Source organism: Aulonocara sp. 'chitande type north' Nkhata Bay, linkage group LG13 (genome assembly GCF_057382095.1).
Source record: "Aulonocara sp. 'chitande type north' Nkhata Bay isolate Kocher_YH1m ecotype deep benthic linkage group LG13, A_spYH_male_GT1.1, whole genome shotgun sequence".
NCBI classification, from domain to species: domain Eukaryota; kingdom Metazoa; phylum Chordata; class Actinopteri; order Cichliformes; family Cichlidae; genus Aulonocara; species Aulonocara sp. 'chitande type north' Nkhata Bay.
Window position 1 is genome coordinate 22,705,568 of NC_141356.1, and position 23,553 is coordinate 22,729,120.

At 42.3% G+C, this 23,553-nt stretch overlaps 1 protein-coding gene across 4 annotated transcripts in view; it reads right to left on the minus strand.

The window, feature by feature from the left end:
* LOC147316070 (uncharacterized) overlaps window positions 1-23,553 on the minus strand; it is a 40,616-nt gene that overhangs the window by 1,850 nt on the left and 15,213 nt on the right. The window contains exons 2-9 of one of the 4 annotated variants that reach the window (XM_086259236.1): window positions 12,482-12,636; window positions 7,925-8,069; window positions 7,062-7,268; window positions 5,688-5,902; window positions 3,237-3,367; window positions 3,002-3,129; window positions 2,785-2,908; window positions 2,447-2,524 (exon numbers count right to left, since the gene is read on the minus strand). In XM_086259236.1, coding sequence (XP_086115362.1) covers window positions 2,458-2,524; window positions 2,785-2,908; window positions 3,002-3,129; window positions 3,237-3,367; window positions 5,688-5,902; window positions 7,062-7,268; window positions 7,925-8,069; window positions 12,482-12,636 — 1,172 coding nt within the window. In that variant the 3' untranslated portion in view covers window positions 2,447-2,457. Of the gene's footprint in view, window positions 1-2,446; window positions 2,525-2,784; window positions 2,909-3,001; window positions 3,133-3,236; window positions 3,368-5,687; window positions 5,903-7,061; window positions 7,269-7,924; window positions 8,070-12,481; window positions 12,637-23,553 lie in introns of all 4 variants that reach the window. The other 3 variants (XM_086259235.1, XM_086259234.1, XM_086259233.1) reach the window with 3 other exon arrangements.

Sequence of the window (23,553 nt, forward strand, 5' to 3'; positions counted from 1 at the left end):
GTAACATCAGCTTAAAAATGTCCAATAATGGTACAAGTGGTACAGGAGCATCATCCTGGGATTAATGTCATGGTACTTTGGGGCTATATAAATATATGCATACAAGTGGTGCCAATGGCTCTACTTATTAAAGAAGCTCCAAGCTTTAACTTGACGAGGCCAAAGGCTGTTTATTTGTCGTTGGTGATCGGGATCTGAAAGGATTTGTTTGACATCATTCACTGGATTGATCGGAGCAAATGGAAAGCCCAAGGAACTGAGTGAAGATCTGAGAAAGAGAACTGTAGATTTCTACAGTTAGAGTTGGAATTGTCTAGTGAAGTCATTTCCAAATAACTGCAGATTATTAAGAGCATCAACATTTATGGATCAGAACTTATTCAGTTGTGTCACCACTTTGCTGAGGCCTGGAAGAAGACCCAAATTAGTCAGGATGTTCAGAAAAAGCCCAGGAACCACCAAGGCTGAATCCCACTGGACCCAGAAGACGTTGACCAAGAAAGAAGCTCCTGTGCAAAAAAAATGGCACCTTCAAGCTCGACTTAAATTTGCCGTTGCCCACACAGGATGCAGAATGGCTCCTTAAGAAACGTTTTATGATCAGACGAGACACAGATTGATCTTATTTGGCCACAGTGACGTGAGGTATCTTTTAAGAAGTGAAGGTGAGGCTTTCAACATCACACTCTGAAGCTGTTTTGCTGCCAGTGGTGCTAGAACATCGAACAAACTGGATAGAATAATGACGGAGGAGGACGACCTCCAGCATTACGCTTCTGGACTGGCCTTCTGAAAACCATGTATACTTTTGTGTGTCTTAGAGAAAATCCAAAATCAATTTAAACTGGAACGTTCTTGTTTTGGCTTTTTTTAAGAGTCATTAAAGATGCACAATGATTCCAACCTGGAAAAATAAATCTTTAAAAGCCCCAAATTACCATGACTTTCATGCTCATGATGAGTGCATGTACACTTCTGACCACAACTCTAAATGATAATGTCAGGGGATCTTATCTGAACTAAAAGGGTCATTCGCCCAAACTACAAACAAACAAACAAACAAACAAACAAAAACCCCATGACAACAACAAAACAGGAGAGATAGGCTGCGTTCACACTGCAGAGCCTTAGTATTCAATATGGATGTAATCAGATCCAGCTTCTTTAAAAAAAAAAAAAAAAAAAAAAGTGGCTAAACCTTGTGGGAATTGTCCAGAATGCAAAAACAACCATTTTTGAGGTGAGTGTGTGATCCATTCAGTTAAATTAATCGGTTGTGTGTGTGAGATTAAAGATTAAATTAAAGATTAAATTAGTGCTGTCAGCGTTAATCTCGCGAACATGACGTTAACGCCATAAACGCATTAACGTCCGTTAACGAGCTAACCGCGCTAACGCGTTGACGTCATGCAGCCCCACGCACGGGGCGATCTGCGTTAACTCACTAACAGAGAGTTAATCGCGTTAATGCGGTTATGGCGTTAACGTCATTTTAACGAGATTAACACTGACAGCACTAGAATAAATATAAAACAGAATTTAAACGTAGGCATGTAACATAGAACAACAAAACTACTGTAGCAAACAGGAACACTAAATAGCCTCATATTTCATGCCTGAGATAACAGTAACATTTAAATGTGAGTTTCTCTCTGTAGATGGAAATAGATTTCATGTAATTGCCAACTTGACCTCATTCAATCACAGACTTGATGAGAGCAGGCTGACTATCTCTTATGGCAGGTTTTAGTGTTGGCTGTGCTCACCGCGTAGCAAAACACATATGGAAATGGCCCTAAATTAAACTGGAAAATATCTGATTCTGTGTGTTTGGTGCTGTTCTGAAAAAAAAAGAAAGAATTAGATTTGTGTCCACTTTTACCTGCAGTGTGAACCTTTTTTATTTGATCAGATTTTAGGATTTAAGATTTCAGTGAACTGGTTATAGCTCCTCCCAGAAAAAATAAATACAGCAGTTTGGGTGAATTGATCCTTTATTATAGGGCGGGGAAATGTGGGGGGAAAACGCTCACTGCAAACAAAATCACAAATAAATATTATAAATTAAGATTTCTCCGCCAAATCCCTTTCTAGAACTTTTATTCTCCCCCCAACTTCCTGCTTTCAGTCTTCCCTCGTGAACTGTAAGAGTAATGGCGCCTTTTTCTACTCAGTCCACATACATAACTACAGATGTACCACTTCCTTACAAAAAACAAAACAAAACATCAAACATTAGAGTGACCCTGTGTACTGCTTTCCACTACTTCAGGGAGGGGAGGGCGAGCCGGGGGAATCGATGGGATGCTGGGTAGAGTGGGTACAGTTACAGAACAGGGAGGTTAGAGTGAGAGGCAGAAAAAGGCTACAGGTTTCACAGGGGTTTTATTCATGATGTTATTCATTTGCCCTGGCCTGTTGGCCAGCAGTGATGGTATTCATTTACCTGGTTGGGAATTAGGTATATAATTTGTCCTGCATTCCCCCCGTTGCTATGGCCTGTACCATGGTTTGGTTCACTCGGCTGTGTGAGAGAAGCAGTTCAGTCTGGTTTAGACAATATAGAGACTGAGAACTTAACATGGGATTCATTAATTTGGGCCAAGTTCTATGTATAAATACGCCACAAAAACTAGGACCCAGCCTATTATGCAGAATTGTTACAAACACACATATGAATATTTAAGCTACCCCTCCCCCACGTATTAAACCTCACTACTGCAGGCGCTCAAAATGACAGGTGATCTCTGCGTTATGCTGGGCTCACATAAATCCACCTCCTACCTGTAGGCGGCACCGTTGATCTCTGGGTGAACTTGAGGCTGCTGCTGCTCCATCATTCCCCAAGGCGCCGTGGTAACAAAGAACTCTTTGTTGACGCAGTTTCGGAGGCTCTCGGGAATACGGCCTGTGTCGGGGCGAGATTGAGCTATGGTGAGCAGAGAAATGAGAAATTTGAGAGCGAGCGTGGGAATGTGTGCCATCTAAGACGTGTCGGTACCGGTTATGGCTCTGCGAATTTCTGTGGCAGCGGCCTCTCTCATCTCCAGCGATGCCTGCTCGCTGTACCAGGCAGTGTGGGGTGTGCAGATCAAGTTGGGGGCGTCTTTTAGCGGACCTTGGGAAAAACTGCTGAGCAGCAAATAAAGACAGAAACGGGGAAGTTAAATACAAGAGGAAGAAAACATTATTTCTATTGAACTGAACTTATAAACAAAGGATGATGCTGAAAGCACCTGAAAGGTTCTGACTCATGGACGTCCAAGGCGGCGCCCCGTATCCTTCCTTCTTTCAGGGCCTGAGCCAAAGCCTTCTCATCCACTAGACCCCCACGTGCACAGTTGACCAAGAAAGCACCTTGACGCATCTACACACAGAGCAGCGCAGCATTCAGTGTTCATCTCTCGATAAAAATGTCTCACTTCAACAAATAACAGCATGCGTGCTTTTGTGATGGCACACACAGAGGGCTGCTGTCACTGGCTCAATGCTGCACGGGAAGCAAAAACAAGGCTTCTGTTAATAATAAAACGGGACACGTAAATGACACCGATGCCTTCAAATTCAATTGCTTTTATGTGATGATTTCAGTTATTAAGGTAAAAAATCTACCTGACTCCTATGTGAAAAAATTATTCCTGCAATCGAGTGTTTGTGATAACTGATATTGAGTCTTTCACGTTGTTGTGGAGGAATTTTGGTGCACTCTTCTTTGCAGGATTGCTTTAATTCAGCCACATTGGAGGATTTTTGAACATCAACAGGCTTTTTAAAGTCATTCCAAAACACCTCAATCACATTTAAGTCTGGACTGTGACCCGGCCACTGCAAAACCAGTCGGAGGTTGACTTCCTGATGTGCTTCACATCACTGAACTTCTGCATAACCCAAGTGTGCATGAGCTGCAGGGCTTAAATTGATAGCTGGATATTCCACTTCAGGATTTTCTGGCAGAGGAAGGAATTCATGGTTCCACCTACTACAGCAAGTCACCCAGGTCCTGAAGCAGCAAATCAGCCCCAGACCATCACACTACCACCACCATGTTTGACTGTTGCTATGATGGTTCTTTTATTGAGTGGGACTCAAACCTTTCAAAAAGGGATCATCAGGATGTTTGTTCGCAAGCATTCTTTTTGGTAAGCAGTGGCTTTCTCCTTGAAGTCTCCCATGGATGTCTTTTTTTTTGCCCAGTCTCTTTCTTATTGTTGAATCATGAACTCTGAGGCACACAATGCCTGCAGTTCTTTAGATGTTGTCCTGGGTTCTCTTCAAAATTATTCTTGCAGTAATTTAGGTAGGTTGACCACGCCTGGGAAGTTTCACCACTCTTCCAAATTTTCTCCATTTGTGGATAATGACTCTCTCTGCGGTTCGCTGGAGTTCTAAAGCCCTAGAAATGGCTTTTTAACCCTTTCCAGACTGCAAGATGTGGGAGCGAATGGTGGTGGAACATGATTCTGAGTTTTTATCTTTAGAGTGTGGCCCGAGTGAGAGTTTCTGCAGAGCATGGTGTGATGTGTGGGGTTTTGGGGGAGGTTTTTTTTTTTTTTTTTTTTAGATTTTTTTGCCTAATTCACTTTGTCAGACAGGTTCTATTTATGTGATTCTTGATTCAGCAGAACTGGCAGGAATCAGATGTGGGTGTGTCTAGTGAAAAGACTGGGGGTTGGGGGTGGAAATCATCACTTAAACACTGCTTTTCTGATTTACTAAGGAGAACTTTGTCTAATATTAAAATCTTTAAATGATCTGAACCATATAAATATGACAAATGTGCAAGTTGGCTGCATTCATGATAATGCTTAAGATCAAACAGCTCAATTTTTGTTTCTGTAAGATAAACACAAGTACTAATATGCGCTTCTGTACGTTTGCAGTACAGGTTAAGTTCTATAGGTGGCAGCAGTGACCAGGAAAAGACTGTAGAGGCGCTTCTTGTATTCTTAGTGCTACAGAGACAAAAACTTGACAAGACATGTGTTATACTGCTAAAAAACAGTTTATTAAATATATAAGAAAGTCAAGTTACTGTGTTCTATTTGGGTCAGAACTATTTAATTTCATTAGCATTTAAAAAATAAAAATATATTTTCTGTCCTATAAATGTACTGTATATGGTTTGTGAAAAACATGCACCAGACCATACTTTGACTGCACATGCTCCTACACCCACATACTCACATATACTCTGGCAGTGTTTGGGAGACACTAGAAAGCTACAAAAGGACAGAAACAACATGGAAGAACAGCCTGATTATGTTAACACCCCCTGCCTACCACTTTACAGATGCAGATGGATCCGCATATTTGATTTGTCACAGATTTTTACGCCCCTTCCTGACACAGTCCTCCCAGAGATTTGTGCCTCCACCACCCACCACTCTAAAGAAAAAAAACTCAGAATCATGTTCCACCACCATCCACTCCCAAATATATAATCAGAATTCAGAGATTGTCCAAACACCTGTGTTTCTTTGCTTGATCCTAGCACTCATTAAAAGCTCGCTTTAACAGCCTGTTATTTTAAGTTGCCAACAAAGGAGCGCTGGCAGTCTAGATAAACCCAAAGCTGGCTGACTCGGCTGCTGGTCTGAAGCTGTCCTATCAGCCTCAAGGAGAAAGCGCTCCTGCCAAGGCGAGACAATCTCCCTTTACCTCATGTCAGAATTTCCCGGTCCCCCCACCTGTTTGATGGTGAAGTCGTTGATGAGGTGGTGGTTGTGTTCGTTCAGGTTGCAGTGCAGGGAGACGCAGTCGCTCTGGTAGAGCAAGTCCTGGAGAGTATAGACTCGCTGCACGCCCAGCGAGCGCTCCAAGCCGTCCTGGAGGTAGGGGTCGTAGAAGATCACGTTGAAGCCAAACGCCTTGGCCCGCATGGCCACTGCCTGGCCTGAACGACCTGAGGCGGCCACGAGAGGAGAAAGAGCATCAACTAACCTTACTTTTAATAGGTGTTAGTGAAATGTGTCAGCAGCTGCTTAATGTATTGATAGGAATTCAGGTCAGACATTTAAATATTATCATTAGCTTCTGCTATACTTTGTGTTCAGTGCCTATTATATAATATCAGACTCTGAAGGTGTCCTGATGGGTCATGCACAGGAGGAAGCAGATCCTTTAATCTGTGTAAGACGCACATTGTGGTGGGATCTGGGCAAGTTGTTCTATAAAATTATGCAGTGAGGCAGGGTGCACCTGCTAAAAGAAGCTAGTGTCCTTGGGGAATACACTAGCTATGAAGAAGTTTGGTACTGTTAGACAAATAGATAGTATGTGTCAAAGAACATCCACACAAATGCTGGAACTCGAGGTTTCCCAGTCGAACACTGCCCGGAGAATCACACTGACGTCTGTTCTCATCTCGGGTTAAGGTTCATCCAACCAGCCCACCTTTCTTAAAGTTTGGGTGCTCATGTGTCTACTGAATTTGCTTTGGGCAGTGGATAGAGGACGACGTTCTCCAGTTATAGAGGGATATGTGTTTTTTTACTTCTCTTTCAGAGCCAACATGAAAGTTTTTCAGCATTTTTGCAGTTGTAACTAAATAATCATTGTTATTTACTTGACCTACAGAGCTTACCAAATGTATTAGACCAAAACTTAATGCAAGAATTGTTCCAAAGTTGCACTAACAGTACTGGTAATTACCAAAAATTATTTTGTAATGAATCTGTGATGAATAATCTATCAGTATGTCCAAGCTCTTTAATTAAAACGATATTTTTAAACCTAAAATATAATTGTCATTGTTATTTGTGAATATTCAATATGTATTTACATAAAAGTAGAAAAGTAGACTCTTTTTTTTAAAATAAGATGCCAAATAACAAATAACAGGTCTAATGTTATGCAGAGAATTGGATTCTGTTTGTTTTGTGGTTAATAAATAACAATATAATTTTAAGTTTTAAACATGTTTTTGACAGATTTCGAAAATATTTGTGGGTTTTTTTGACAGGTGGTCTGTATCATTGGTTTCAATGCTGTGGCTAATCATTCAATATGCACTTTTCAGCTCTGCACGCTTTCTGCAATAAAACCCAAAACAAGCAACTTACCAAATCCGATCAGGCCCAACGTCTCTCCTCGGATCCTGGCTGCTCCTGACGCCACCTCCCGGATCTGCTCCACGCTCTGGACCCGCGTGCCCTCCCGAAGAGCCTGGTACAGCCAGGTGTTTCGCCGGTACAGGTTAAGGATGTGACAAAGCGTCGAGTCTGCTGTTTCTTCTACAGCCGCTGAGGGAATATTACACACTGCAATGCCTGGACAAGGAGAGATAGCAATTTAGTCGACTACTGCTGTAACAATATTGCTTCACAGATTACTGTCACTGCTTTGGAGAGAGAGAGAGATCCATTTGCTAGTATTTTATTTTACGAAATAAATGGCAGGATATTTCTCCGTCTTTATGACTTACTACAGAATAAAATCCCGCTGTGTATAAAACTGAAATATGAATGATAAGAGGATCGTTCTAATTGCTAATTATGCCCACCAAAAGACTGGCAGCGTACTGAAATATAGGAGCGCAAATGACAATAATTAGGATATCACACAAATCCTGTTCTCATACCAAACATATGCCGACGGGGCCAAATGGGAATCACAGGGAGAGTTTGATATCAGTCGGAGCAGCTGCTCTGCATGTGAAATTAGCTCTGTTACATCTACTGTTTACAGTAAACTCCTGTACATATGTGTCGCGTAAACATCGCGAGCAGAGTTTGATTTGGTCCTCCTCCGCGATGCATATTTTCCACTTGATGAATCATCCTTTATGTTTTCTCTTTGTAGTGAATGAGCTAGCCACACGAGCAGATAGGCTCCTTCATTATTCACGCCGCGTGATTACGCTCCGCGCCTGAGCCGCCCTGCTCGCAACGCTCATCTTTCGTGTGCATCTGTCCCTCAGTCTCACCGAGCTCCCCGGCAGCCTTGATGTCGATGTTGTCATAGCCGCTGCCGATGCGAATGATGATGCGCAGCGCCTTGAACTTCTCCAAGTCCTCTCTGGTCAGGGTGATGGTGTGGTACATCATGGCCCCTACGGCCTCATTCAGCACCTGGGGGACATCAGAGAGGATAAGGCCTCATCATCATCACTGCTTATGTCCACAGCCATTATTAGTTGAACATTTTCATCTGCATTTATATTGCTACCCCAATGTCATTACTGTTCTTAATCATCCTCAACCCGGCACTGATATTCAGATGGCTCTTCTGTAACAGCCAACATGAATATGCGTGCTCTCGCTACCTCCCATCTTCCCAAAGTTTATGTCTGCTATTCTTCATCTAAATGCAAATGGATTGTTTATATGTGCACTAAAATATGAGTGATTGCCTTTGTGTTTACTGTACAATGAGTGCTTGCCAAAGCTGGTTTTTGTCACAACACATCCATTCAAACTGTATGCAAACAAGGTTAGAATGGATGCAGGCAGGACAATAAAGTAGACTGACAGCTGCTGAGAAACCCACAAAGCATAAACAAGTAGATTCTGCAAGCCAAGGGCTGTTAAGTAACCGGTCTGAATTCACATCCTGCTAACTAAATTAACCCTAGCCGAGCCAGAACAGCGCAGCCGTGAATTTCCACAGAGCATTCACAGTGGAGCTATCTGAAGGAAGGGCTGGGTGCTAAACTCAAGGTTAAAGCTCTCCTCGTGCATCGCTCTCATTACTCGAGTAAAGCGGGCCAGCTGGAGAAGGACAAACAGGGATACAAGCTGAGTGTACATGAAGTGGAAACTGTGAGAAAAATTACGTTTTCTTTCTGTGGTATTCATGGCTGTTTAAAAAAGTGCCGCTCTGAGCTGATACATCACGTGCTCCTTCGCATTTAAACACAGCAAAGGATCGTGATTACTGCAATCCATTTCAATTTGTGTGGAGATTAAACTTGAAATATGTTTGCAGTTGTGTTTGAAAGGTGAGAAGAAGAATATTTCTGTTTTCAGTCTTTACACTAAACTAAGCCCAACATATCTCTCCTTTAGCCAAATGAAAGCGTGTGCCACTTACAGTCATGTGAAAAAGAAACGGCACCCTCTTTCTGATACATAAGGTTTTATATATCAGGATGCACTGACAAATCAGCTGGCCCATATCAGGTCTGGTTTAAAATGGAGCACTGTAACAAAAAATAATTTCCCCCAGGGATCAATAAAGTATTCTGATTCTGATTCTGATGATTAAAATTAGGTAAATATGTCACACATTTCAATCAGGTCATTGCAGAATCTTGATTATTTTCTATTTCAGCCATTTCAGGGATTGTTGTCCTGTTGCATGACCCAGTTTTAACACGATGGCCTCACATAATCTAGAATACTTTTGTATAAGGAGGAGTTCATGGTTGACTCAAAGACTGCAAGGTGACCAGGACCCAAATCATCACCCCTCCACCACCATGCTTCACCGTTTGTACGAGTTATTTGTGCTGAAATTCAGTGTTTTGATTTGTTTTCTTTATAATTGGTACTGTGCATTGTAGTCAAACATCTCCACTGTGAACATTGTTCCAGACGTCTTGTGTTTTTTTTAAGATGAACTTTGCAAACCTAAGCCGTGCTCCTTTAGAGACAAGGGACTTTCTCCTGGCAACCCTTCCAAACAAGTTAGTTTCTGTGTAACACATCACGCACTGTTGCTCACACCAGGTTATATTTACCTAATTGCATGACCTACTCAAAACCAGATGACTTTTCATTCCTGTCCTAATCTGTAAAATCTTAGAACAGAGAGAGGGTGTAGTTCCTTTTTCACATGACCATAGCTTCTGAGGTGCCGGTAGGCTTATTGTTGGCTTTAAACCAACAAGCTAAGCTAAGTTAATCACCTGCAGCTGCTTCTAGCTCCAAAAGCCATTTCACTACAACAATGAAGCAAACTTCAATCAGTTATTTGACCACTTTCCTCTGCACTTTAAGCACCTTGTTATGCAATCACAGGCTTGGGGCTTCAGAGGAAAGTTTTGAATTTTGGACTTGGGTTTGTTGAGTTTTTGTGTCGGAAAGGGAAAAAGGATTGCTGATCGGCAGCTAGTGTGAAGATGGAGTTGATGGAGGGATGAATGTAAAGAACAAATCAATTCACTTCAGTTTTACTTATATAGCTCCCAATCACAGCGGCAGTTGCCTCAAGATGCTTTATATTGTATGGTAAAGACCCTACAACAATACAGAGAACAGAGAAAATCTAAGACACATCAAGTCAAGCACGATCAATTTTTTAAATAATACATTTACTGCTCATATATTTTAAGACTATAGCTGAACATCTTTGTTTAATGCCCTACTTTTCCTAACACTTGTCAACCGAAAGCTTAAAAATACTAAATTAACTAACATTTCTCCAACATAAAATCTTTTTCTCAATTATATCTGCAAAAGTGATCACTTTTCAATAGAATATCAGCTGCAGTTACTTTTATAATGACGTCAAAGACACTTTTAAAGCGCACCACTTTGTATCTTCAGAAATCCAAAGGATCTTCTTTGTCCTTTCAAGGACAGCACTGTTCCAGGGAATACGCCAGAAGTACTTTCTAATAAATTCCTTTTAACGCGTGCTCGGCAGAAGTCGAGGTGTTTTTGGCAGGCTTGCAGTTGCACATTGAGAGCTCAAGAGCTACAGTTTAGTACGGAGTCTTTAAGTGGAGCATAACTCAAACACTGCATCTGCTCACTTCCAGGCAGTCACAGAAAGAGACGGCAGCATGCTTGTGTTTGCACCCTAAGAGTTTGTTTATGTGCACGTGTGTGAACACTGCTTCAGCTCTTGTAGTGAGGTTGTCGGAGGGTGTGTGTGTGTTTGTGTGTTTAACCTCTGCTGCGCAGTTACAGTCATGGGACCGTTGCCAGCATCTATACTCCCAGGTGGATCCTCTGTGAGAAATGTATTCATAATGTCTTACTGGACGCTTTTGTGTGTCGTGTGTGTGTCTGTAAGGTGAAAATAAGGTGAAATATCAACCGTTTGGTTTCTTTTTAAGCATAAATGTTTTCAACAAATTCAATCAGACCCATTTTTCATTACACATTTACAACAACTGAAATGTGGTAGCATTTTCTCTGAAACTGACATGGCATGAATTGGAAGGCTTCCTTTCCTCTTTGTGAGCGTGAATACACAAACCCTCCAGCTTGGACTGTAAAATTGCTGCTCGCTGGCTCCAGTGCATAGACAGTAAAATAAGACAAATGTTTCACCCACTCTGGCTGAGAACAATTATACTGCATTTCTATTACCAGCCGCCTCCTCCTCCTCCTCCTCGTCCTTATTTAACAAAGCAGCACTTCAGCACCCAGTGGGATTAGAGTCAGTGATGAAACCATTATAGCTGAACTGGGAGAGTGGAACAAGCCAGTGGGCTGAAATATTATTAAAACATTAGAGAGGAGGAGACGGAGAGGGAGGAAAGAGATGATTCTACTGCACTCGACTGAGAGCAAATATTTCAAGAAAAACATTAAAAGTCCACACTGTGTCAGTATCACAGTCAGTGCTCCTGCAGATACTGCCACTGGGGCTTCTACAAGTGTTACAGCGAGGAGCATCACCTTGCAAGAAAACGTCAATAATTGGTCTGACATAAATCTAATATGTAGTGCATCTTAAAACTGTTAAATGTCAAAATATGGAAATTATGAGGAGGAAGAGTCAAATCTCTAAGTAAAGAAATGGAAAATGTTGGGCTTCTTTATTCAGTTAGAACATAATAATATAAAATACATTATAATATAATAATAATAGACACAATGGCCACTTAGGCCAGTGAGCGTGCCTTGCTAATACTGGATTTGATCCACTTTTGCCCTCAGAACTCCATTAATTCAGAATGGCACAGATTCGACAAGGTGTTGGGAAACCAAAGGTTCATGGCTTGTTTGAGCTCTGGTTATTGTCAAGTTCAAAAGGCCAGTTTGAGATGATTTGAAATTTGTGTAATGGGACTAACATGGCCAGCAACAGCAATACTCAGATACTATTGAGTACTGGTCCCAAAGTGTGCCAACACTATTGCATCCTGAAACACTGATACAAGGGAGGATGGCTCAATGCTTTCATCTTGTTTACAGTAAATTCCTACTATCCAAAAAGAAACTGAGACTCATCAGACCACGTGACATTTTTTCCAATCATCTACTGTCCTATTTTGTCGAGTCCGTGTGAACTACAGCCCCTGTTCCTGTTCTTAGCTTGCAGGAGTGGCACACGGTGTGGTCTTCTGCTGCTGCAGCCCATCTGCTTCGAGGCCATTCTCCTCTAACATCTGGAATCAACAAGACTTCGCCCAAAGAACTGCAGTTCACTGGATAGTTTTCGTATCAGAGCATTTTCTGTTAACCCTAGAGCTCGCCGTGTGGAAAAATCCCAGCGGATAACCAGTTTCTGAAATAGTCAGACTGGCACTAACAACTATGTTGTTAGTCAAAGTCAATTAAATCCCCTCTGAAATCTGACGGTGTACCTTTTCATGTATCTCCTGCGTGGACTGAGCGTCACAGAAAGCCACGGTGGCCAGATCTTTGAGGATGGGCATCTCCACAGTGCAGTCGCGCCCATCCAGCAGCGCCACCAGAGGGCGCGGGTGCATAGGCCCGTTCATAATCTGGGGCCGAATACCTGCAGGGAGACAGAGAGGAGAAGGAGTTAATTATTTATGTTTGGCACACACCGTCAAATGAGCGAAGGAAGAAGCAGGAAAACGCAGGGAAATCCATGTCGCAGTGGGAAGTGCTGGACCGGTGTGTGTGTGGGCTGTGATATCAGTGGCACACACACACACACACGTGAGTGAGATCGATACACTTAAACTTGACTTTAAACCACTGTCATCATCTCCCTTACCTGGCAACACTGGTCGATATCACACACTCGCACCCACACACCAGCGATATGACTACCCCCCTGGTCTCTTGCTGTTATCCACACTGTTTCCAGGCAACAGGTCCTTTCACCCTGTGAGGTCATCACCTCCATTATCCTATCACCATACAGAACCCAGCAGGCCTTCACTGTGTGAATATCTGTACCTTCTGGACTCTGACAGCACTCTATCTGCAGTAATTCAATTTAAACTTGATGCTCCTCTCCAGGAGTTTGCAGCTGGTCACTGAGACACTATACAGTGGCCTGTTAGGGTAAAAAAAGTGAGTGTTCTACTTTAAACACTTTCCTGAAAATCAATGCGATGATCTCTTCTTTGGGTGATCATAAAACAGCGCAGCTTCTATTAAGAAAAACAATCTCACAGTGTGGAGCCAAAGTCTGGTTAAAAGAGGGAAAAGGAGGGAAAAGAAAGGAGGAGGGGGGTCCACACACCATCACCACCACCACCACCACTCTCTGGCTCCCTGCTGCCTGTTGTCATGGTGATTAGAGGATTTGGGCAGGATTATGAAATATTTTATTTAGTGGCATCTGCGCTGGTGGTGAGGACGTCCAAGCCTGCTCGCGCTATGTCTGTCTCTCTAACTGCTCCATAGCAAGGACAGTGTTTGTGACCTCCACAACTACACCATGTTAACATATGCACTGCAGGCAGATCAGAAGAGAGTAATGTAAAGCAAAAGAGAAAAAAAAAAAAAAAAAAAAGGAAGACGTGCATGCAGCAGTATTTCTGCGCCAGCAGGCTTGTTTTTTGGGTTTTTTTTATTCTGGACAGAAGACAGCCTTCTGAAATTGTATCTTCTTTTCTTTTAAGGACCTGGAGATAAATTTTCTCAGTCAGCTCGTTACTATGTTTGACACAAACCCAAACACTTCTGCAAAAGTTTAAATAGCCTTGGCATTTCTGTGCATTTTATTTTTTTTTGGGGGGGGGGGGGGGTAACACTTCCTGCACGTGCAAAGAGTTGGGGGAAGCTCTCTATCAATGATATTGCATTTCTCTTGTTTTTTGGAATACATGGCAGCTTGGCAGCATCGCGGCTCATTGGTTAGCACTCTTGGCTCACAGCAAGAGGGTCCTAGTTTCAAAAGCAGGCAGGGCCCTTTTCTCTGGCAGCTCTGGTTTCTCTTGCAGAAATAAAACCAAACATACTTGTTTATTGCCACCGTTGTCAGGCCAGGCTGCTCTTACAAAAGAGATTTTTAATCTCCAGAATTTCAAGAAAAACCAAGAGTCCAATATTTATCTGTCGAGTTGAGTGTTCCCACTTTCATCTATGACTGGTGACCAGAAGAATAAGGCTGCGGATACAAGGGGCAGCAAATGATCTTCCTCCAGAGGGTGGAGACTGATAAGGAGGAGTAGACCAAGATCCTCACCCAAAGGGAACCAGCTGCAGTGGTTCAGGCATTGGATAGGGCTGCCTACTGAACATCTCCTGGGTGAGGGATTTCAGGCAGTTCCCACTAGAAGAAGACTGTGGAGCAGAAGTAGTACACTTGGTAGACATTATGTCTCTCAGTTGGTTTGAGAAGGCCTCAGCATCTCAAGGGAAGAGCTGGAGGAAGCAGCTGGGTAGAGGGTGGGCTGGCGCTTAGTGTCCTGCCCCCAAGACCCAAGCCCGAATGAGTGGCAGAAAATGGACGGACAGATGGATGGATGGAGCTGTGTGTTTTGGCTGCTGCCATCTTGGATTTTTGAAGGGACAGATCTGAAGCATAAACTGTTTAATCATCTATTTGACTCCAACTGGGAAGATAATTACAAAAAATATTGTGAATAATAAGATGTGAAACCAGAGATTGAGACCATAAACTCACCAGGAAAGTGTTTAATGAGGTGATAAATGAAGTGAACATTAGCATCAGTTGCTTGCAAACTTTTATACACTCATATAAAGTCGCCCCCAGCTGGCCGTTAGACATTTCTACAGCGGCATCACTTTTCAGACCGCATGTTGTCAAGGTATGCAGTGCATATGCACACATGCAACAGGAGGAGTAACTCATGGGGAATTCAATGACTGCACACATGAGCTACTTTGAACTGCTCACAACAACATAGCATGTAGCTCAACATGTTTGGTTTGGGTTTTACCTTTCCTGACGCAACCCCGAAGGGATTTGTGACTCTGGCTGGAATCAAACTTGCAACCTTCTGCTTGCCAAGCAAATGTGCACGCAGTCTGTACACATAAAGCTACACAAAAAAACGAATAACAGGCTGTTGTTCTACATCCAACATCGAGAAATGGAAACTCTGGGTTAATTTAAAAAGGAGCTTTGCAGATTGTCGTCACCATCCCAGCTCTGGCTGTGATATTAGCTGACATACAAACACGTGCATGTATTTTTATGGGGTTATTTAATCGAATACTCTGGTTCTATTGCTCTGTTATACTCAGTGAAATGTCAAAATATGGGGCCAGGGAGTAAAACTGCAGTGAGGAAAAACTTGAGACTCTGTATCATCATATCTTTAAAATTTAACAGCTCAAGTGGATTGCCTATTTGTTGGATGGATTTGAAGACAAGACTGATTACTTTTAAAGCTCCGGATGGGCATTTAAAGGAGCAATACGCCAATCTTTCACCTCACAATTGTATGAAATCTTCTGCAACCCCGGAGGGAAACGAAAGTGTGTGACATTATTAACAGAAGGCATGAGTCACAAACTCAAGTAGCGGGGTATAAAAGAAGCGGAGTTCGCAGGGTGGCAGGGTTTAATGAAAGAGGCTGCAGAGTTGCATTATGGGAAAAGTTTCTCCATTGAGGCCTCTGTTGCTTTGATTTTAATAACGCTTTTCAAAATCTGTTTCTTCTGAGCTCTAACTCTATGAAAGCACAGCACACAGGCCTCCCCCGTGGCTCTGTTAGCGAGCTCAAACTAGCAGATTGATTATAATCTGTTAATAGCTGCTTGAAATTCACTTTTATAGACTTGTTTAGATGAAATGATACTCTGTTAGTTATTACTGCCATTGTTTTGCTGGTGATTTTTTTTATGTTATTGCTTTGGTTCTATGTTTTATGTTTTGCTGAATTTATGAGTTTTACAACAGATATATGAGCCACTTTATAACTCAGCTTCATAAAATACTTTGGAGATAAAGAGACAGTTTTTATTATATTCTATTATATGACAGCCATTACTAATATTATTACTGTGCAGCGCTTTGGGGATATTATTGAAGCAATATTATTTGCAAATGTGTGCGGACAGTTGTGACTATTTCAGTCTGTATGTCTGTATCTGATTTGTGAATACAAGCGAAGATCTGTCTTCAGATTAAAACTGCATCACTTGAAATGTGTGCAATCACCAATAATATGTTTTGCTGATGTGTATACAACTTTAGAAAACTGTAAATGCAGTCAAAAAAATAATTAGAAAACTCTAACTAATTAGTATCAAGAGCAAATGATAATTATTAGTTTCCAGCAAAGACACTTATGTCGTCTTTCTATAGCCAGGGTTTTTATTTTACTTCACCTGCATTCTGCTTCCCTTGCGGTGAATCTACAGCCTGTGAAAGTGGTGGAAGTGTCTAGTGATTTAACCATAGTCCTGCTGGGCTGTAAAGGTAGATAGTATATCAAAAGCAAAAAGTCAGGCACCAGTCGCCCAGGGCTAGAGACCAGTTGGTGACTGCCTGGCAACCACTGGTCGCCAGGGAAAAGTGAGTATTCCCCAACTTGCTGCATGTGAAATCAACTGCTAAAACTACAGACAAGTATGCTTTGACACCAGTCAGCGACTGTCCTCCTGGTAAGCACCATTTACTAAGGAAAAATGTGTATTCACAAACTAGTTGGCAGTTGCTTGCTGTCACTAGGTGAAATTGGTGCAAAGGAGTAAACAGTGCTTCGCTGAAAACCTCTTTGTAATCGATTTGTTCACCAGCAGACTGCAGCAGTTTGCAGCAGTTGTTTGCATGGAAGACACCTAGCAAAGCCAGCACAAGGAGATTTTTGGTGCAGCTCCCTCTTCATGACTGATTTTACACAGCGATTACCAGCAGCAACCACTCTGCCAACCAGTTCAGGGAATACATATATTCTTCCCTAGCGACCAGACATTCCCAGATAGATGCCATCTGGTCTGCAGGGTTTTGTGACTGAGGAAATTGGGGAACTGTGTTAGCAAAGGCTGCGATAGACTGTTTTGTCTCTCTTTTCTGCTCTTCTCGTCCTCTGACTCCTCATTGGTCAAGCATGGCAGTCCCTCCCTGGGAGTGGTTCTACTGGAGGTCCCTTCCTGTTCAAAAGGCGTTCTTCCTCCCCAGTGTCACCAAATGCTTGCTAACAGGGGATCATCTGACTTTTAGAGTTCTCTAGTTTACCTTACCTGTCGTAAACTGACAGTAGGTACTCTAAACTGAATAAATATCACATGCTCTTGGCAGGTGAGTCACTAGTTAATTCCTGATGGCCCCTCCATCTAGCTTTGCTGTCATAACTGAGGAGCATAGAAAATGTGAAAAAGTGTCTTTTGTTAGCCTTTGAAGCAAAGCATTCACAATTTTCACTCATAATAAAAAGACACACAAATGTTACACACACATTGAGAGGCTTGTCCACTTAAAATTCTCAGTACACAAAAAATGAATATATCTTTGGAAAGTCTCGCTCGTATTTAATATATATTATGTTTTACACCTCTATTAAGAATTCCTGCTGAAAGCAGTACTTGATACAAAGTCTTCAGAAGGTATAATCTGAAAAAAAGTGGCTTCACTGTGTTTCTTCAGAGTATAAGATGAAAGCTTTTATTATTCTCACCGGATGGACTCATTTTGTATGTGTAGGTGTGTTTGATGTGTGTTAGCGAGGTAGGTCCAGAGAGAGGACTCCAGCTCGCCAAACACACCTGTGGCTCCACAGCTTTCCCTGCGCCTTGCCTCATCACACTCCTGCCGAGTTCATTATCCGACTGCAAAATACTGCTATCATCCAGGAGTCACACACAAGGAAACATATTCGACTTGTGCATATACACACGCGAGAAAAATGCAAACACACACACCCAGAGATAAAAGGAGAAAATCAGTTGCTCATACTTTGTACACAGATAAACAAGTTGCAGCTGGCGGGAAAAATCAGTCACTTACAGGAAGTAGGTCAAAAAGCTGTTGATTAATTATTTCCTGGTGGTTAATCGTCTTTCTCCGGCCTAATAAGGCAGAACGTGGCACCGCGGTTAACACATGATGAATCTGCGGATAATTAACAAAGCTGTTAATGTGAGTCTTAATGACTCGGATCCCTGACCAGTGATTTGAAGGAGCTCACTGGTGCTGAACAGAAAGACTGAATCTTCCTTCAGACGCTAAGCTACAGAAAAAATGACAGCGTGTCAATGAGCAACTGTACGTTTCGTGTACTACAATTAAGAGACAGTTCACACAATAAGAGCAGCCAGGACAGATACTGATGTATAACATCAATAATTCTTACAACTTTACCCTCACATTTGCAAATTTTAGACTAGAAGAATCAACCGATTAAAGTAACTGCAACAATTTTTAACTGCAATAACAGTATGAGGAGGAAAAGCTCACCTAGCAGTGGTGCTAACATACACTTTTCCTTTATCATGTTTATTTAAATGAAAAATTTTGTTCATAGCTAATTGTTTTTAATCATTCCTCTCGATCATTCAGTTCCTAACAAAGAATGTCTGGTTCACTTTATGGTTCAGCCACACTAGAATAAAAGTAGAACAACAACCTCCTTGGGACTAGGAAAAATTGGTGGTTGCCAAGTGATTGGAGTGAATTTTTTCCATTTCACAGACTGATTACAACTACTTGCAGCGAACAACTGATGGCCCAGAGATTCTCTAAGCAACCACTTTTGATTGCACGATGACTCTTGAGAGCTAGCCTGTCTCTACATCACAGCAACAACTCTCAGACAGACTGGCGAAAGTTTGCAAATTGAAAATTTTAAGCGCAGACAGATTACCAACGTGCTGACTCAGTTTGCACCAGTGTCAAAATTGGTGACCAATCATTTGGATATTGTGGAGATTTTAGTTGTGTGGAAAGGCAGGATGAGTTTTGGAAGTGATCCAGTCAGAGGTGATCTCTTCCTGCAGTAAGAATTGGGAGGAAGACGAGAATCGACATATGGACACATTTTGCATATGATGTCTAGGAAAATAAAACACTAGTGGAGCAAGTGTAAACAGTGTGGAGCAACTCTAACTGTAAAAACCCCCAAAAATGTTACGCTTTATATTTTAGTCAACTCAGTCAACTTTAGATTTAGTCTACTATAATCTTATGAGATTTACTCCACTAAGACTAAAAGAATTTTAGTCAAGAGACTACAGTGTCGAAGTGAATGCTTGTCTGCACAAATGAACACAACTCATTTGCAGCTGCAACTATTTTTTGGTTACATTGCTATGTCTACGCAAGATTGCAGATTGTCTTGGGCACCATTGTGCAGTAAAACGACATCATCATTTGTGGAATTTCTGTTTCAGATCCATGGTGTTCTGGCTGGAGTTTGAATATAAGCAGTTCATGGGAATTTCTGTCAATGTGAATTACTGTAGATGGCAACAGGTTTGCAACAGACGGCAACATATTTGCGATTTTTGTCAATTTATTACAAGTAATTGTCAATTTATAAACAGAATACATGTCAACTTGACTCCACTGAATCACAAACGGAAGTTGCTTTGCAGATGGCAACTGACTTTGAGGGGTTCCAAACCAGGTACACTATCACTAAAAATTCACAACACAAATCCTGAGGTAACCAGCCAGAAAGATGGTCGAAACACCTTGTTTGCATTGTAAGCCATTAAGGTCTTCATGCCGTAAGCTCATCATCAGTTTTGGAAGTATAGTTGCTTTATTGTACGTCTCATTACTACGGGCTTCTGTAAACCACACGTTGATTACCACAGTGTCATTATTGGTCCTTGTGGAATATAACTGGGAATTAATCAGCTTGTAGCTGCACGCGGCTGTAATAACAGTCATCTTTATAAATGCGAGCAGAAAAGTACCTTCTGTTTGCTGATTTTAGATGATTAGCTTAAGAGAATCAGGCACACTTTTTCCCCCTAATAATTACAAGATGACAATTTTGGGTTGTGTTAGGATCATGCATTAGTTATTTTGCGCTGATGAGAAAACAAAGCCGGCTTGTGGAGGTCATAAAATAATTATTCCACAGGAAAACAAACACATGACAAGCTCCGCTGTTTATTCAGATGGTAAAAAGCCCACAGGAGAGCACATAAGTGAGTCTTATCCCAATAATTCATCTCTATTTGTTGGTCTCTTGTAGAAAACCTGATTGCATCTGGTTGCTTTTCTGTCTGTATATATTAGAGTATCTGTTTATGTGCCTCTCTTTGCCTCCCCGGTGGGGTCAACGTCAGCCTGGGGTGTTTATCAGCAGCTTGCCAGCTGTTCCACCCAGCAGCCAAACCCAGAACCTGGACTCAAGGAAACACAAAAGCAAAGCCAGAACTCTCTCCGTGTCCAAACAGAGTCCCACCCAATACCAGACTCCTTCTTTAGCAGGGCAAAAATTCACCACGGCCATTATTCAAGTCCTACTTGCTGTTACATAAACTTCTGCAAGCAGCAGAAACAACACGAATGAAGACGGTTTACATTAGGCTGCAAGATATTTTGGCTGGTAGTCTTAGGGATAAAAATGCTAATTGCTTGTGCCAATTTCCTGTTATTGTGCACAAAGTATTTATCAAAGCACAACAGCCAGCATTGTGTATAAGCCAGCAAGTAATAAAGAAACAAAGCCAACAGCTTGACTAACTAAATCTAAACCATGTTCAGTGTGACAGCAGATAGGCTTATCCAGTGGAGGTCATGTGTTGCTACATCCCTCGTGGGATGCTTGAATGGCCTAAAGTTGATATCATCCTAAGCCAACGCTAATCACAAACTGGATGATTTGTCAGGAAGTATGAAAACTTTTGGCAGAGCTGGCAAGCGCGAACTCTCAACCACAAATGGATTACAGATGTTCCAAACTAAAAAGCCTTTTTGGATTGTGACAACAGAAATAGAAGCAAAAGAAAAGGAAGCAGGACTCGTAGAAATATCTCTCCTTAGTGAATACGATCTGGTGTCTAATTCTCTCATTTGGAAGGACTGATCTTGGAAAAGCAGCTCAGACACTGCCAGACGCTGTGAGTCACAGTTTTCAGAGGGAGAAGAATCATTTCCTAAATAGAGCGCAAACAATCAATGAAAGAAAATAAACCTTTGCTCAAATATACCTCAAACCTGTGTCTCTCCCCCTGGATTTGGAAACTGTTCTTTAAATTGGTTTTTAATAACATCACACTACATCAGTTATCTTTTTCTCCTCTGGCTCTATTTTCTCACAGATTTTGAGCTCTGGTTTTCAACATGACTTGGTTGGTTTACAAAGACCAATTTATTTGGAAGTTAATCCACTCTCTCCCCACCCCCACCCTCCAGATTTACTTGAGGCTTGTTTTTGTGTGTGTCCGTTTTTTTTAGGTTGTCACACACTTTGAAGTGCAAATGGTCCACTCTGGGACTGCAGAGACGTATTAACTTACCTGCACTATTGTGATTTCGTGAATAATTTCACTGTGTAGTCTGCCATCTCAAATCTCTCATAATGGCTTTCTGAGACAAGTTAGCGTCCTCACTAACAGAGGAATGAAACACTTTAGAGACTCTTTTATATCCTGACGTCATTTTAACTGACTCTCAATTACAGGTGACTGCTTTTATTAAACCCTTGCCACCCCAGCCGCTCATTCTTTTCACTTTCCTCTTGCCCTCACTTGCTCCATTTCTCATTTCCTTAAGTGAAAGGTGGTGAGATGCTGCTAAATTAATCGAGCCGGTGTGACACATGCCACGGACGCTCAAACACTGGCCCCCGTATCAACGGAACAATAAGACTGCAAAAACAAAAGGAAGTGAGGAAGATTTTCCATGGCACGATGATGTCAGGGACACAGTGGCGGTCGCTGAGTTCACAGCGAGCTTTCAGAGAAATCTATTCTGCAGTTGATGCAGGACCAAAATGGGCTCAATGGGCTTAGGACCAACAGCTGGTTCTGGTTACCTAGCAACTCCAAAGCTGGGGGGCCTCAGTGATGGGATAGTCCAAGAGTGAGAGGAAGGGGAGGAGGAGGTGGAGGAGGGGGCAAGCTGTGGCAAGTGCAGCAGGTAGACAGGAAAAGCTTGATTAGGGGATATCAAATCTTAACCCTTCGCATGCCACCCATACCTGGCAACCCAGTGAATGAGGTCTGTATAGCAGAAGTGGCACAATCATGTTTATCTGCGGCATTTTTCTTCCAGGGAGACATTGGGAATACAAACACAGCTCAGTCCTGTGCACACGCACACACATCAACACAGAGTTTGGCCGCACTTAAGTTCGCACACACCCACAGATGATAGCCATTAATGACCAGCGTTTATCCCGGGTGTCGCAGATCTTGTTAAATAAAACACCGAAGGGCATTTGCGCCTCTGAATGCGACAGCCCCCATCTACTCTACTTCTTTTTTCATTGCTTTCGTGCACGTCCGTTCACATGCTACTCAAAATCTAAACCACCAATGTCACAGTCTGCAACTGTGCATACATGTTAACAAGAACCCGGCGCCTGTGTTCTTGGGAGTGTCTGCTTTCTTGAGTGTGTTTACGATCCCTTGGCATCTGTAGAAAAAGAGGGGGTGTGTGTAATCTTTTCTTTGGCAGACTTGCTTTCTCAAGGCCCCCACCGGACCAGCTACGCTGCCGCCACCCTAGCCTGTCTCTTGTTCCACTATGTGGACACACAAAGACATTGTTTGTCCTCCCCTCTGCCTGCCTGCACCCCTCCCCACTCACCCCCCCCCCCCCCCACCTCCAAAGTTATCACCACCAAAAATGCTCTGCCAGATGGGTGAGGGAGTGACGGGAATAGAAGAACAGGACGAAATGAATGTGTGTGTGTGAGAGAGAGAAGCGTACGCTCGCATAAAGATATCACAGGTGCCGTCTGTGGTAAAAACTTACCACAATGCAAAGTGAGGATGAAGACAGGCATCCATCCTCTTTAAATGCTGCCCTTTGTGCGCCGCTAGCGTGGACTACAAACAATCGGCGTTTGGAGACAAAAGCAGCTGTCAGAGCTGATAAACAGCAGACAGTGCACTCCGGCTTTACTTCACACGCACACATCGAAAAGAGCGCATCCAGGTCAGGAGCGCACGCGCGCACGCACACACACACACGAGGGGTGGGGGGCGGTGGATATAACATCTCAGCTTTGCTATCATTCACAAAAAGCACAGATACAAAATCAATCAGCTATGTCCTTGCAGCATCATAAATGGAACTTGTTTGAATTTTGCAGGATCCCAGTGAAAACTAAAGGTTTCATTTACTACTGTGAAAAGATGCAGCTCTGCTTTTTGTTTACAGTAAACAAATCAAACAAAATACCCTTTTTTGCAATAATTGCAACCAGTTATTAAAATCATAAACGGTTACAGATCAAGTTTATTCCAAAAATGTAATTTCCATGCTAGCACCGATTGCGCCTGTATTCTCAAGTAGAAATAAATTATTAGACTTGGCAATACAAAAAATGTGTTACAGGCCACAATCGCACAGCAGACCATT